General features: G+C 39.0%; 1 protein-coding gene across 5 annotated transcripts in view; it reads left to right on the top strand.

The window, feature by feature from the left end:
* LOC127572950 (E3 ubiquitin-protein ligase HECW2-like) overlaps positions 1-17,604 on the top strand; it is a 240,085-nt gene that overhangs the window by 130,060 nt on the left and 92,421 nt on the right. For all 5 annotated transcript variants that reach the window (XM_052020685.1, XM_052020693.1, XM_052020678.1 and 2 more), the window contains exons 3-4: positions 7,228-7,335; positions 16,764-16,858. In XM_052020685.1, coding sequence (XP_051876645.1) covers positions 7,228-7,335; positions 16,764-16,858 — 203 coding nt within the window. The remainder of the gene's footprint in view (positions 1-7,227; positions 7,336-16,763; positions 16,859-17,604) is intronic.

Genomic DNA, 17,604 nt, shown 5'->3' with positions numbered 1-17,604 from the left:
CTTGAGAGTATTGTGTACAGTTCTAGTCGCCACACTGCAGGAAGGATGTGGTAGCAACCGAGAGAGTGCAGGAGAGATTCACCAGGACATTGCTTGGAATGGAGGGCTGCATCTATAGGGAGAGATTGGATAGACTGGGTTTATTCTCACTGGACTGTAGAAGGCTGAGGGTTGACCTTATAGAGGTTTACAAAATTATGAGGAGCATAGACAGTCAGAATCTTGTTCCCAGGGTTAGGGGAGTCTAAGCCTAAAGGTTTAAGGTAAGAGGTGAGAAATTTAAGAGAGATCTTAGGGTAGGTTTTTCATACAGAGGAAAGAACTGCCAGTGGAGGCAGTTACTGTTACAATGTTTAAAAGGTATTTGGCTAGCTACTTGGGAAGGAGTAGAGGGATATGTGCCTAATGTGAGAAAATGGGATTGGTTTAGATAGGCATCACAGTTGGCATGGACAAGGTGGGGCGTAAGGGCCCATTTTCTGTGTTTGTATGTTTTGGCGATTCTCTATCATTGTGGTACACATTGCAAAAGTACAGCATTCTGTTGCTGATCATCCCTTGTCTGGAAAACTACAATGCTCAGGACTGCTTATCCATTGTTTCTTAGGAACTGAGGAATATCATTCCAGATGGACCTTACACCAATGTGGAAATTTATCTGAAGCCATAAGGACATGTCTGTGTTATGGGAGAATAACTGGGTTCTCACTTAGCAAAAGGTACAGGAAGAATGACTGAACATATTGTGATTGCTTCCTGTCACTGTCACTCCATAGCTCATTTTAGCGTGTTCATGTGGGGAAATGAACAGAATCTCAGACCTGGGAAGGGATATGAACTTGGGTAATGAGCATAATCACTGGATCTGTAACAGTGTTCTCACAGGAGTAATGTGCATAATGTGTTTTTTAAAAATTTATTTTAATGATGTATTGTGCCTGTATAGTGTAAAAGCTGGGAAACAGAACATACTTCTGTCACCCAGAGTCAGTATCACTTGGGGATAAGGTATTTCTGGGGAGTATTTTGTTTCCTTTTTGTGCAAAAAACCACTCCACATGCCCAGTAAAATGGGTAAAAATGCTTTGGCAATCAAAAAAAACTGCAGATGCTGGAAATCTGCAAAGACTGGAGTTACATCAGCCACCCTGGCCTCATCCCATCAGAATTATTCCCCCACCCTCTCTGCTATTTAAACTTGCTTTCCCAATTCTGATGAAGGGTCCTTAACCTGAGCTGTTAACTCTGTTTATCCTTTCACGCATGCAGCCTGACTTGCTGAGTGTCTCCAGCATTTTCTGTGAAAATGCTTTATTTAACCGAATTTGGCAGATGCTTTTCAAAAAGGTCATCAAAGATTGGCAATATCACAACTATTTTTTTTGATTGATGCAAGTGGTGAAAACAGCATAACAATTTGTATTAAACTGTAACCTGTTTTTGATGTGGATGCATGACCAGCCATATGTATTTTAGTTTTGACCCTCATGGCTAGCAGTAAGATCTCAAGAAGGATTGAAGTGAACCACGTGGAAATGAAAAAGAAAACTGTGCAAACCATCACCAGTCTCAACAATTTTTCAAATGAAAGGCTGCACCATTGGTATATCTGTCACAGGTCCTGGCTATTTCCCTTGCTTTTCTTGTACTTTTTTATGACGTTGAAGAAGGCCCTTCGATCTATCAGGTCTATGCTAGCTCACAATGCATTACCATTTTCCTTTCATTACTGATGGTCACTCATTACAATGGAAGTGAACATTTTCCAGACTGTAAGGAATCCTGCTGCTTACAAGAAAATAAATCTGTTGGTAGCTATGTGGTTTTTGACATCTGCTGCACCTCTTGAGTATTTTAGTGCATGTGTTGGGTTGACTTAGTTGGTGTCGCAAGTGGATTAATTCAAACAGGATCTCGAAAATCAGTGTTAATGCAATATGTATAAAATGGTTGATATAGATTCAGTTGAAATAAACAGTCTGTTGTAGTGGGATTCTATCTAGCCCAAATGCAACAGAGAATGCTTCATGTAGCTTGGAAGGTCAGCTGCCTAGGGTGAAGAGGATAGTGGGAATGCTTCAAGTTAGGAGTAACAGTTAAAATGCCAATCAAACTGGATGCACGAAGAAATACTTGATTGCTTAAGCCCTGACTGTTATAGCTAATGGCACAACTTCAATGAGGGAGAAACACTTTCTCAGAAAGCTGTGCCATTCTCGCTCTGCAAGTTACAAGTAAATAATGCTATGTCTCGGTGTTTTTCATTGTCAAACATTTTGTGACCAGTGCTGTCTCTGTCAGGGAAAAAAACAATAATTATGCATTTTTGATAGTTCACTCAAATTCAATTATATCATTGGTTTTTCAAGTTGAAGTACAATTGACCAATATGGGGAAATATTTTCCAATAGTATATTGTGTGGTGTTGCAGGTTTTCTGTCTGATGCTTTTGATTGACTTGCATTTTTCTCAGAGCAGCATGAGGTCACATTGATTCTTGTGAACAGGATGGGTTTACGTTAAGTTCCGTTTTCTGGTTGTTTTCTTTTCAGGATAAGTCTACTTGGCTCAGCATTCAGATACTAGATTTAATAGGGTATCTGTCTTTGCCTAGCATCACTGAGGGAGACAACATGAAGTGGGTGTATGAGTGCTTGTTGTATTGAATAGTCTGCTGCAATTGCAAAGCAATTAGATTTCCACTTTACATTCTTCTGGCTGTGAATTTGAGATGTTGAGTTGACAAACATTCAGCGTTACTACAGTGTACTATACTCATCTTATAAATAACCAGAGAATAATTTTTATACCTTGTTTCTGAGGTTGCTATTGAACAGGAGCCAGATTGTTCATGCTAATTTCTTTTCAAATGAGTATCTGAATCTGTTTTTGGGTTGCGAACAACATCTTCCATTTATATGGTGCCGATAATGTTGCAAAGACCCTCAAAGACACTTCACAACAATGTTATCAAATCAATTGTGGATCACTTAAAGATTCTTATTAGGGTGGATGAGCAAAAGTTTGATCAAAGAGGAGTGCTTTAAAGAAGCACCGGGAACTTGAAATGCAAAGCTGCTGAGAGATGGAATTTCAGAGTTAACAGTATAAAATGTTGATCATAGTACAATCCCATTTGTGGGCAAAAGTGAAATATGTTGCAACTGGATTTCCATCTGAGGACAGTCATCGATTTCTCTAACTTACGGTAACCACTCCCCTCTGTTTTCCACCCCTACCTCCCCCAACCTTTGCTTTCCCTTATCCCACCAACCCCAATACCCCTTCTCTTATCCCTCCCCTGTCCTCTCAACTCCCATCACCCATACATTCCTCCCTCCGGTACCCTTCCTCACTTCCTTCCCTTTATTGCATGGTCCACTGTCCTCTCCTATCAGATTCCATCTTCTTCAGCCCGTTGTCACTTCTGCCTATCACCTGCCAGCTTCTTGTATCATTTCCCCCCCCCCCCACTTGCCTATCTTCTCCCTCTCACCTGGATTCGCCTATCACCAGCCAGCTCTTGCTCCCCCCTCCCCCCTCCCTTTCATACTTGCTATCTCCCCTCTTTCTTTCCTGTCCTGATGAAGGGTCTTGACCCGAAACGTCGACTGTTCATTTCCCTCCATAGATGCTGCCTGACCTGCTGAGTTCCTCCAGCATTTTGTGTGTTGCTCCGGGTTTCCAGCATCTGTGGTCCTTCTTAAGTCTCCACCATGCCATCCAGTCGTGTCTAGAGCTGAGGGCTGCATGTAAAGTGCAATCAGCCTCTGCAACACATCGATGCTTGTCAACCAGACCCATTGGTGAAGAGGCAGGTCAGATCTGCCATTGGCTGACCTCCAGCTTGCCATGGAACCATTTGGACATTATTTCACATAGAACATGATCCTCCTGGAGCTGACTCACTGCCCTTTGGAACTGCTATGGATCAGTGAGGTCTGACCCATTAAAATCTGCATTTCTGGATGCCTGATATATTGCACCATTCCAGTCATTGTGCTCCTTCACTTCTACCTGTCAACATTGCGTTCACTTCATAGGAGTGACACTTGCCTCTTCCAAAGGTCAATAGTGGTATACCAGCTGCACGGGTAATTGCAAAGACACTTCTTGATAATTTTCTCCCAGTTTTATCACGACACAGTTAAATGGCATATGGTGAACTGTAGATTATTTTGAAAACTTTCAACATTGTTGATCATATTTTGCAGAAAGTTTGTTAGTTTGGTTCAATAAAACTCATCTTCTGAAGTTTGCAATATTTGCATAATAATTGTGAAAAGAAATGGACAAATTTTGATTAATTCCTTTTACTTACATGACTTGAGCCAAACCTAGATGCTGTCAGATTTGCTCTGTGATTTACAAAGGTTGAACTGCTGTGTTGTTCAATGAATAATTAACAGCATGCAGACACAGTACTGCTAAGGAACTGGCAGCTTGGTGAGCACCATTTTCTTGAATGAATTTAGCATTTTCTAGGATTAAGCAACAGGCACCCATTCATTTTGACAGCAGAGGTACATTTTAGTATCTGACTTTTAATTTGGAATTCAAAAATACTGAGTGTTGATTGTCCCTGGATAGGTTTAAGGCGCAATAACATTATAGTAACAGACTATCTCCAAGACACAAATATTTTCAAATCTTTGATTGCAAAGCTATGGTAATTGTGCATCAGTTATTTCTGAATGTTTATATATTCAATTTCTGTCTCTATTGTTGTGTTTCCCCATTTTGTAAATTATCATCATTTAGGTTGGTAGAAGATAAAGGAAAAGTCTTTTGTGACAGGCTGGTGATACATTTGGATTAACCATCAAAAGCTGGAATTTTTACCAAAGAGAGGAGACTTAACTGCTCATTTCCTATTTATAAAATAATTGCTCCCTCCTGGGGATAGGTTATATCTCTGTGGGAGTTTGCCCACAGGGGCGAGTGGAGATTTCTTGAAATTGAAACTACATTGTTTAAATTCTATTTTTATATGGTTTTACTTATACATTTTGTAAAGTCAATGTTGAAATCAACACTGTGCCTGAGGCAGATTTCACACCAAAAAACATGGATTCAGGGTAACATTTGTCTGGTAAGGATATCAACAGTATTTCCTCGGAGAGGGTAAAAAAAAATTACAGTAAGTATTATTGTGTTAAGTATTTCTTTTTACAGACATATATAAAATGTGAAATTTAAAAAAAAGGTTAAGTTTCTTATTTTCTTTAGAAACCTGACCAACTGAACTTGCTTGTCTTCTATGTACTTCAGTAATAGCATGCACTTGCTTTGTTGAACTATGGATCTGCTTCAAGATTCCACTAAATCCATGGTTCCTGAAATGATTAACAGAGCTACCCATAAGCACCAGTGAATCCTTGGAATGGCCCACAGACAGCAGTTCATGAAGGACGTGGACTGTGGTGATGGTTTGAGGTGGGGGGTGGGCAGGCAAGGGCTGAGACTGTTGTGGAAGAGCATTCAGGCTTGATGAGATTTAAAAGGGGATATATTGCCTGGAAATGGGAGGAGGGCAGAGAAAATACAAGTGTAAAGTCAGATTTTCACCCCCATTATGATCCACCAGAATTTTTTCAGGCAATTCCCTAAAGAATGCCCAGTTTAGCCATTTTATTGAAGTGTTCCCAACCTTGCTGGCTCTGCCAGTTGGGAACCCAAACACCAGTGCCAATCAACACCCAGTGCATCGGCTGATTCATGGCTTGGGAAGGTGTCTGGAGTGGACAGGAGATGGACGAATTCCAAGCTCCTTTATCCCACTCCTCCTCTTCCCAGGATAATGTGACACACCAGGGCTCTTTTAACTGCTGATAGTAGAGTTCACTGAGCTGCAATTGTGTTTAAATATCTCACTTGAATTCAAGAGGTTAAGAAACATGCAGCAATTGAGTTCCATTGGGGAGAAGCTTGTGACCGAGATTTCCTTGGTAATGAAAAACCTGATTGGTTATCATTTCTCACATGAGGTATATTGTAAATTTTAGTTCCCAGAAAGGAAAACGTAAGTTAAGGTTTCATGTAGTCACAGCGTACACTTATAAACTGATTTCTTATAACCAGCATAAGGAGGGAGATTAAGACATCAGTTGTGGCTACTCTTTCTTCAAATCTGTTAAAGGTGTAATGTATTAAGGTACAATCTTAATGCTTTCACCTTGGAGTTGTAGATGGAAATAATATCAAAAGCAGTAGGTATAGCTCTGCTCTTCTTCTTCCTAGGTGGTCCCTGAGGATCGAGGATGACTTGCTTCCACACCAACTCTTTGGGTTTCAAGGCAGATGATGAGGCCATTGTGTAACCCACAAGTGTTGCAGGAGGTGTTTGACATTGTGGGTGGTGGGTAGTTTAGGAAGAGGTTTTTGTTTGGGTTTTGTGTACTCCTGACAAAACAAATCAAGGTTCTCTGTGCTATCCTAGATGTTCCTTCTACATTGTGATTGATCACAAGGCAGAGATTCCAGCAAGTTGGTGAAGATGTTACCATTTTCAAGGAGCCCATGGGAACATCTTTGAAGTGTTTTCTCTGTCCCTTTGGTAATGACTTGCCACAGTGGAGCTCAGAGTAAAATTCTTGGTTGGGGAATCTTGTGTTTGGCATGTGAATGATCTGACCTGTTCATCAGAGCTGACTAAATGTGATTAGAGCTTCAGTGTTGGTCTGGGAGAAGGCACTGATGCTGTTATTAATAGTATAATTCAGACCAAATTTCATGGTTGTGCTGTAAAATCTATCATAATTTTCTAGTTTATTTTTTGGTTTTACTTGTTTATGTTGATGAAGTTCTAATTTTGCTGCTTTGATTTCTACTTCTTGCATTATCTGTATTCAAATGTTATGTGTAGACATTAGCAAAACATTTTTCAGCTTTCTCATTGTCAGTGTTTCAAGTAATTACCAGTGTGCATATTTAATCATTATGCTTTTTCAATTGCATTATCTTGCATTATGGATATTCATTGCATTGGATATCATTGCAGATGTACAGTAAGCATTTCAATGCAGTTTGTTCAGCTCCAAGTTGGTTGAAGGCTTAAAATGTTCAATCGTCAAAGCAGTCTTCATCATTAAAATTTTCCTGGTTTCTAGATGGTTGCTTTACAAATCCTGTTTCAGTTTAGCTGGAAATGTTCTGTGCACTGGATAGAAATAAATGGATTCTACATTACCAGATATATATTTATGCTCTTTATCTTTTCTTTTAAAGATGAGATCTCTCCAGGAAATGTCTGGGACTCCAAAAATCGGGGTGTAAATGGAACCCAGAAAGGGCAGATTGTGTGGCGGATTGAGCCTGGTCCATACTTTATGGAGGGTAAGGTCAAATTATTTTGTACTTAGTGATACCAGAACAAATCACTGAAAGACAAAAACATAACTTGCTCTTGTACAAGATTTTTAATGTAGTAAAGTATCCCATGGCTTTTCTCAGAACATAATCAAACGTAATCAAAGTTTAATTCTAGGCCGCTCAAGAAGACATTGCGATAGGTGATCTAAAAAAATTGGAGTTTTAAGGAGTATCATAAAGGAAGATAATTTGAGAACTGGCAGAGACAATGTTTCCTTTAATACTTTTGCTGAAGGTGAGCTTTCAGTTAGAGGTTGTGAATCATCCAAGTACTGAATTTCAGATGAAAGTAAACTATATATTTTTTATTATATTCGAGGTATGCTTGGCAGAGGCTTCAGCTTAATCCTCTTACTTCTGCATCTTAATGATTATCAAGCCTCACATGATATTGAATTCTTCTTCCATTGCCTACCTCTGTGTTCTTTTCTTTGGCCAGGACACCTCATTCCTCTCTTCAGACTCTTTCTTCTGTCTCCACAATTCCCAATAAAACTGGATCCCTACTCCCAGCTTCTTACCCTCTCTAGACCTGTTCATCTCCAATTGCTGTAGTAACATTGAACGTCACAATTTTTCCACCATCCTTACTCACACCGTCCTAACCCTAACCCTAGCAACCTTACCCTACCACCCTCTGAGCTTGAAAAACTCCACGCACTAAGGACCAACTAGATATCCATTATGGTTTGGCGAACTGATCTCTCCCTTGCAGAGACCAAATATCAACTTCCTCCTACCTTCCAATGGACTACGATCTCACCAGCAACCATCAGACTGACTCCCAGACAGTCAAAGACCTCATTATCTCAGAAATTCTTCCCTTCGCAGCTTCCAACCTTGGTCTCACAACCATGCACAGAACACTTATATCTCCTCCCCAAGATCTACAAGCAGGAGTGGATCCATTGTTTTAGCCTGCTCTTGCCCTACAGAATTTATTTCTTCTTACCTTGACTCTATTCTTTCTCTCTTTATCCAGTTCCTCATCACTAATATCGTTCAGTTTCCACTTACCTGGTCCCTGCCATCTCATCTTCACAATGGACGTCCAATCCATCTGTACCAGTATGGTGTGGGGGACTTCCTCTTCTTCTTTGAACAGAGGCCCAAGTAATCCCCTTCCACCACCACCCTCTTTTACCATTCTTAAATTGAACAACTTCAACTCCACTCACTCCTGAGTCAAATGTGTAGCTATGGGAATTTGCATGTGTCTGTCTCTTCACTAGGTATCTGGAACAGTCCTTGTTTCAATTCTTTGCAGACCCTCTTCCTCTGCTCTTCTTATTTCATTGCAGTGATGACACTACTGGGACTGCTTCCTGTGCTTGTACAGAACTCAAATTTCATTACCTTTGGTGTCAATTTCCATCTGCTCTCACTTTCATGAGGTCCTTATCTGACTTTCGTTCGCTTTCTTGACATCTCTGTCTCCATCTTGGAGGTGAGGTAAGCTGCCAATGTCCATTTTAAGCCCACTACCTTCAGTACCTTGACTACATTTCCTTCCAAACTGTTTCCCTTAAGGACTCCATTGCATTCTCCCAGTTTCCCCGTCACTGTCGTATCTGCTATGATGCAAAGCCTTTCCACATCAGTGTCTCTGAAGTGCTTTCCTTTTTCTTTTACTATGGCTTTGCCTCTACTAAAGTTGACTGGGCTCTCAGTTCTGTCTCCTATTTTCCTCACTTCTGTTCTCACACTCTCCTTCCAGCCCAGAAAACAATAGGATTCTCCTGATCCTCATCTTTCACCCTACTAGTGTCTGTATTCAATGGATCATCTTCCAGAATTTCCCCCACCTTCAACATTCTGTTCACCAGACACATCTTCCCCTCCCCTCCTTTATGGGTATTCTAAAGAGACCATTCCCTCCGTGACTCTCTGGTCCACTCTTTCATGTCCACCAACCACTTCCCTTCTCATGCCAACTTCCCATACTACTGGACCAGTACAGGACCCATGCTACTTTACCTCTTCACTACCCATCAGGCCCAAACAGTCCTTCCAGGTGAAGCACCAACTCCCTTGGACTTGTTCCAATTTGATGTGTTGCAATCAATGCTCAGATTGTCAACTACTTTACAAAAGCGGATTGTGTGACCACTTCACAGAACATCTCCACTCAGTCTGCAAGGGTGACCCAGAGCTTCCAGTCTCCTATCACTTGAATACTTCATTCTACTCACACCTTGACCGCTCCGTCTTCATTCTCCAACATTACTCCAGTTATGTTCAATGTAACCTTGAGGAACAGCACCCTAACTTTCATCTTGGTAAGTTACAGCCATTGGGACACAATATTGGGTTTAACAATTTCAGGTATCTCTCTCTCTCGTGCCCTCTCTCTCTCACGCGCTCTCTCTCTCTCTCTCTCTCTCTCTCTCCAGATGTGGCTGTAGCTTTGTTTTAGTTGTTTCATTTCTCCTTTCTTTCTCTAGCAACCATTTTTAAAAGTAATTATTAGCTTGACACAAGTTTGGTCTGCACCTTATCACAGACATTCCCTCTGTTCTCTCCATCCCTCCCCCTCTGTAACCTAAAACACACATCATCTCACTTTTCCAATTCTGATGAAGGGTCCTTAACTCAACAAGTCAACTCTGTTTCCCTCCCCATTGCTTTTGCCAGACCTGCTGAGTGCTTCCAACATTTTCCATTTTTGTTCAGGATTTCCAGCGATTTGATTATGATTAATGAACATATTATATTTAGTTTATAAATGGCTGCCATGCCTTCTCGTTTGCTGCTAAAAATGACAAAGTCACATTTTGTCTTGACTTGGGTGTGTTGTTCAATTCACAGAGGGAAAAGTTTGGTTCAAAGCTTTAACCTTAACAAATAATGCCTGGAATCTAGTTATAAAGTAACAAACTTTTTGAGACTCTCTTCAAATAGGATTTTCTATGTAGTTGAAATAAGGTCTGAATGGTTCCTTTAATATAAAGATAATGCCCCTGATTCAGGTTGTTCTGAAACCTGGGTCAGATTGTTTACTGTGCATGCATACTTTATGCTTTTTTTTACATAAACATTTACTATGAATTTCCCATTGTAGTTGTGCATCAATACACATTTACCATGGTCTATAATGATGTAAGATGTTATTTATAACTTAGAAAAGGCACTATCAGTGTAATGTGATTGGGTTCAAATGTGGACTTTCAGAAAAGATGGGGATTGCTTTGTGAAGTGTCAATGTCTTCAAGGACTTTGGAGGGAAAGAGATGGAGGTGGGGCTGCTGGGTTTTTGAGCCTATGATGATGGTATTTTGTTTAAGGGAGGAAAGCTGATATTTTCACTTCCTGAGATGAACTGTGGTAAAATCTTATTAACCACCATCCAGTTCAAAGTTGTAAAATAAAATTGCCTTAACTATGTGTATTGCCATGTCATTTACATTGTACTACAGATACCTTTATGGTTAAATCATTGTGTCTTTAAGCCTTTGAAATCCTTGAAAGAAGTGCAGGAGCTCATTGTTAGTGTTCACACAGGCTGTCTGTAATGTGAAAGACACTTAAGGGAACAAGGAATGTCATCTTCAGTGCCTACAGATGTAACTACTCATAGAAGCTCAAGGATAGGTGCTTATAGACAAGTAAACGGACATAGGCCAGACTCTGTGGAGCACTTTTCTGTGATGTAACTTCCTTGAGTTACAACAGTGGTATGCAAGAGATTTTTACGCAGAGATGCTTCTAAAAATAAAGACCAGGGTGGGTTCTGTGGAAAAAGTATTTGTGCATTTTTGATATTGCCTGAAAGAGTTGTATTTCATTTCAACTTAAAAGGTTTTATGACTCAACTAGATCATCTTTAGCTCAAGCTGCAGAGAAAATGGAATTGTTTACACAATGTTGCCTGTATTGACAGCATCACTTTGTAGTTCAAAAGAATGAGTTTTGAAATATGTTAAGAACATAGGGTATCTTGTATACTTACAGTGGCATGCAAAAGTTTGGGCACCCCTGGTCAAAATTTCTGTTACTGTGAATAGCTAAGCGAGTAAAAGATGACCTGATTTCCAAAAGGCATGAAGTTAAAGATGACACATACCTTTGCTCACTGCAGCCAAAAAAATTCTATTTTAACTTCATCAGTCCACAGGACTTGTTTCCAAAATGCATCAGGTTTGTTTAGATGTTCCCTTGCAAACTTCTGATGCTGAATTTTGTGGTGAGGATGCAGAAAAGTTTGGAGAAAAAAGGGTGCAGAATTTCATGAAAAGAACACCTTTCCAACTGTTAAGCACGGGGTAGATCGATCATGCTTTGGGCTTGTGTTGCAGCCAGTGGCACGGGGAACATTTCACTGGTAGAGGGAAGAATGAATTCAATTAAATACCAGCAAATTCTGGAAGCAAACATCACACTGCCTGTAAAAAAAAAAGCTGAAGATGAAAAGAGGATGGCTTCTACAAAAGGATAACGATCCTAAACATACCTCAAGATCCACAATGGACTACCTCAAGAGGCACAAGCTAAAGGTTTTGCCATGGCCCTCTCAGTCCCCTGACCTAAACGTCATCGAAAATCTGTGGATAAATCTCAAAAGAACAGTGCATGCAAGATGGCCCAAGAATCTCACAGAACTAGAAGCCCTTTGCAAGGAAGAATGGGTGAAAATCCCCCAAACAAGAATTGAAAGACTCTTAGCTGGCTGCAGAAAGCGTTAGCAAGCTATGATAGTTGCCAAAGGGGGTGTTACTAAGTACTGACCATGTAGGGTGCCCAAACTTTTGCTTCGGGCCCTTTTCCTGTTTTGTTATTTTGAAACTGTAAAAGATGGAAATAAAAAAAAGTAATCTTGCTTAAAATATTAAAGAAATGTGTCATCTTTAACTTCATGCCTTTTGGAAATCAGGTCATCTTTTACTCACTTAGCTATTCACAGTAACAGAAATTTTGACCAGAGGTGCCCAAAGTTTTGCATGCCACTGTATATAATGAGTTTTTAACAAGTTGAAGGTATGATACGTTTGAACAAATTATGGAGCTGGTGTTGTCCATGTTTATGTTATGCTTGTTGCAACATGGGTCTTAGGATTTGATACTTACTAAAAGTTTAGTACTTATCTGGTACTTATTATAGTTTTAAAAACATATACAGAATGAAATGTGAACAGGCATTAGGAGTCCTAATATAGAAACTGTATAAATATTTTCTGTGTTCCTACTGCAAATATGAATTATTCAATTTAGAATTGGTGTACAAAATTTCTAACTTCAAATCGAGGAATTGATAATTGAACCTTCTTGATTTGTATTCATGAATCACAAATTTCCGGCTGTTCTCCAGCTTTTAGTAGAACTAATCACAACCAGGTACTAGTCAGTGTGCTGATAACGCTGAAGGCATCAAATGGCACTTAATGCATTTTCAGGCTCAGTGCGAGGGACAGAACCTATCTCTATCTTTTTTTCAGGGTTGACGAGGTAAGTTTTTTGCCTTGCTCCAAATGTGTTAGTTAAAATATAAACTGCCCAATTTTAGAGTCTAGTCATAAGGTTTGCTTTTTGAAAGGAAATGACAAAAAAACTTAGAAATTTCAGAACAACATGCTTAAAACAGTGCAGTTAATCCTCGAGGAAAAGTATTCAGTTCTCCCCCATTGAAATGATTGTTATTTCCCAAATTACACAAGGTCTGGGAGATTTGGCCTTTGTGTAACTTCACTTGAGATTAACTGTGAGAGCAAAACAGAGGAAACAGATCACTAATGTACCACTCAGTGCCCTATCTTATTTGTAACAAAATTGTTCAGACCAAATTATCCCCAAATTAATTTATTTTTCAAAATGATCTTACTTTCTTTGACAGTACCTTGCAGAGGAATGCGAGATGTTATTTTATTGTGTTTGCACAAAATTAAATGGAGTTTTAAGTAATTATTAAGGAACTTTTGCATTGGAATATTTCAAAGTCAAGTTTATTGTCATATGCACAAGTATGTGTATATGCAATGAAAAAACTTACATATTGTGTGTAACATAATATATAATATTACTATATATATGTTAAAAATTCAGATAAAAAACCAATTATATTTGAAGTAAAATGGTAAGGTGAGTCAGCTTATTTCCCAGTTCTGTCAGGGATATCTTGTTTTTCTGGTGGATGTCATGATTTCTGTGTTGATACTAAATGTTGATATAATTTAGAAACAATTTAATCCACAAATATGTCAGAAATTGAAGTTGTAATGATATTAGCTAAGAATAATTCTGATATCTACTGTAAAATGAGGACTGTTACTTCATATTTAAATTAAATGTATAAATGCATATCTAAATATTAAATTAAACTAAAAAATGGCTAATGATTTTAAAACTGTGTAAAACCTGAAGACTATTCTTTTAACATGTAAATTTAAATATGTAAATTATGCTGAATTCAATAGTCTTTTGATACATGTTACATGTCAATTTCCTAACCAGAAAATAGTTTGTCCTTTCAACTTGGATGCTTTGCTAGTGTGGTTTCAGTGCAAACTAATGAAAGACCTTCTGGTCTCAAAATAGTGTGCACATTTATAGGATCTATAATAGAACCATGGGACATTCTGAACTGGCTCGACTATGCCTTAAATCTGGACAGTAGCGTTCCTCTACCAAGTGTCAATAATGATTGAACTCTCCGCTCTACAATCAATCAATGAAGTTGTCATTGTAATTTTGAGGGAGTATTATATTGGTTTGGTTCAATAGTGCAGATTCATGTTTATGAAGCGTTAAGAAGCAGTTAAGGTGTGCTCAGCCATTCAGAAGGATAGTGAACCAGTTTGATGGGAAGGAAGGAAAGGCCTCCTCATTGGACTGCATAGCAAACAATAGTGCAGAGAGCATGATTGATGTGATAAATTCCTAGAAATATTGTTATGTGGATGTGGGAGAAGGAATTGGCAGTGATAATCAGAAACAATGCCAGAAATCATTGAGTCGTTTTGAAGCTGTTGGTGAATAGGATTCTGCCTTACCTTCAGTCCACAAGAAGCACAATCCAGTGAGCTCAAGGTTGGGAAGGAAACTTCCTCTTTCCTTTTGTGAGGGTTGCAAGCTTCCGTGTAGTGTATCTAAAGGAATCCAACTTCTTCAACATATTCGATGTTTAACACTTTCAAGTGATGTAATAAAATTTAATGATATTATAAACCTGTGGAATATTTGATATTGTCTACCAGAAGTGAATCTAAAATTGTGAGTGGGACCCTACATTTCACCACCATGTGACATTGTAACTAGAATTATCGATCCTCTTTCTACATGCCCAAATAACAGTTAGTCTTTAACTATTAACCAGCACCACTTCCAAATACATTAATAATTTTGTTAACAGTTGCAAAATATAAAACAATAATGTTGCTACTCTGATGGTGAACTCCATTTAGAACTTGAGATGTGATGCTTTTGTCATTTGAGCAAAAAGAATATTGTAACTGTAGACCTCCTGCATGGTAAAAGCACTGAAAGTAATTGTCACAAAACTATTAGATTCAAGAAGACTACACTGACTCAGGTACACACTTCTATTTCATTGCTATTTCCTGGCTGCATGAAGCCAATGGTCACATCTTGCAGGACACAATGAAAAAAGTACAGGTTAGAACGTAAACCGTACTTTACAGCCCCTGAACCCTGCACCCCCTTAGGGTAAAATCATAAATTCACTTTCCCACCAAAATAATACCCTGTTTGAATGTTGAAAATGCTCTCAAGGAGAAAATCCACAGCCCTCGGAAGTAGAGGACTCATTTACAATCCTTTTTGAACTGGTGTGTGATGTTCTACACAAGAATGGATCTTAATATGGTCCCTATGATGACGCCAGAGGCAGGTGTTAAGCCTGCTGCCCAGCTCATGAAAGCAGTCAAAAGCTTGAAACATTTCAGTGGGGCTTGGTTGCCATTTTGAGGCAAGTTGCCCAAGCACTGAGACAAGCTTCTTGAGTGGGGTATACAGAGAACGTGGTGAGTGCTCTTGCAGCCAAACTGGCCAACTTCAATTGAAGTCTGCCTGGGGGAAGTGCTGCTATTCGGTGAGGACATCGACAGGTAAATACTTCTCCTGGCCCTACAAAATTGCTTTTTGCAGAGTGTTTCAAGAATTACTGTTTTAGGTCATCCCGTGGCCAATCAGGTTTATGTTTCAGTGATTGAAAATACATCTGGGTTCTATTGATGTTACCCAATCCATCTATGCATTGTTTACTGAAGCTCCTCTATCAGAAAATCCCAAATAAAATGGCTGTGTCCAAAATGGCAACAAGAAAGGGGCAGTAAGTTCTGCACCCAGATATTGAATACAGCGGCTACAAGAGATTCAGAACTAAGGTACCCTGTAGCAAGTGACTTGTCTTCTGACATCCCTGAGCTTTACTTTAGCAGAGCAATCAATAACTGGTGCAGGGGTGGGGTGGAGGAGTGATGAATTAAAATAATTGGTAGAAGCAGTGGAGCAACTGGACAATATCTAAAGCTGGTGTAAGTTTCACTTGCTGAACTCCATATTGTTTTCCCAAATATAGTGCATTTGCAACCAACAACAACTTGGGTTGTTGAATATTTCTTCAGTCAATTTGATTGGACCCTCATTGAACCCATCTCTTAGTGCCAGATTTAAAAAGAGCATTCTGCTGCCGTGTGATGGAAATGTCTCTCCTGCCAGGCAGTTCACTATTTTCACAAAGCCAAACTGAATGGATAAATACTGACTGAATGGACACATTATGTTTGACACAAATATAATACAATAAATAAATGGAAAATATCTGTCTGAGACCCATTCTTATTATATTACAATTATTTACAATATATGTTGCAGTGGAGAAACTTTTAATGCTATATTAAACTCCCATCATTAGTTACTTCAGAAAATCATAGCAAGAATACAGGCCAGTTTTTACATCAAGTATCTGGAAAGCTTTCTAACTTTGTGTTGCCACTGAGGTAGCCTTGGCAGCACACATTGGTAAATTTGGCATAGGCTCCACATGAAGTGAAGTGAAAACTAGTCATACTTAGGCTTGGTAACACAGTGCACTCTACAAACTTGACCCACAGCTGGTGACTGAGGCTTGCTGCAATCCCCAATCGATGCTAACATTGATAATCACTGAGCACAATGTTGGATGCAAGAGTTGATCAAATCAAAGTAATCAAGTGGAAGAGTTTCATCCAGCTCAGAGGGAAACGGGACCATGTTAAGCTTTAGCGGTAGTGTTAAGCAGCTCCCACTGTCTATTTGTTACAACCTTTTCTGAAACGGTGGTAGTTTTTGTTGAATGCTATTGTCGAAATTTGTAGTACAGATTCAAAAAATTTTTTTTTCTAATAAATATTCTTCTTCAGTAATCATTCAGAACTAATCCATCTTTCCTTGCTCCTCAGCTGAAACTAAAATCTGCTTTAAATACTACCACGGTGTAAGTGGAGCACTGCGAGCCACCACCCCATGTATTACAGTAAAAAACTCGGCTACTATGGTAAGTAGCGTATTTGCTTTTTTTTTGTTGTTGGTTTGGTTCAATACAAGTATATGTGGAAAATGGTTTGAGATTTACTTCTTGTCAAATGGCAGTGACCCACCAGGTTGTCCAATTGGAAAACCTCCCTCACATTGTCAGGTTATAGTAGGTTTAAACTAGGCCAAAAATAATACTGTAAGAGCTATAAATAAGTTTTAGTAATTGACATTTCTTCACTGTAAGAAAACAATGTAATTTGGGACTGGTAGAGTGTTTATTGTTTTGGAAGGGCTGAATAAGTGATGGATTTATCACTTGGTTTTTAATGAAAACTGAAAGTTAGTCAGCTTCTAGATTGCTAAGACCAATGATGCTGATTCTGGCACCCACAAACAACAAAGTCAAGAAAGTGGAAAATTTATGTGAGACATATGGCTGAGAGGAAAAATGAGATGGAGGATACCAAGCACTATTGATATGCAATAACTGAGAATTGTAACAGGCCCATTTGCAGCACTTTGCTGTTAGCTTTATAAGAATGACAATGCAACTTTGCAGTGATTTCCAGGTTTGTGTATTAATTGTTTATTGAACTTGCTGCAGGAAGCTTCGTCTAGTAATGAACAGCATAAGTACTTGTTTAACAATGTAATAGTTATTGATAATTATCAATTGATCACTTTTCAGAAAGTGAACAATTAAAAGTGTTGGTCCTTGTTGTTCCTTTATGTTCTTGATTGTCTTAGATTTTTTAAATAATCAAA

The sequence above is a fragment of the Pristis pectinata genome, chromosome 1 (genome assembly GCF_009764475.1).
Source record: "Pristis pectinata isolate sPriPec2 chromosome 1, sPriPec2.1.pri, whole genome shotgun sequence".
In the NCBI taxonomy this organism is placed as follows: domain Eukaryota; kingdom Metazoa; phylum Chordata; class Chondrichthyes; order Rhinopristiformes; family Pristidae; genus Pristis; species Pristis pectinata.
The sequence above is the reverse complement of the archived record's forward strand: the minus strand, read 5'-3'. Positions and strand labels throughout refer to the sequence as shown.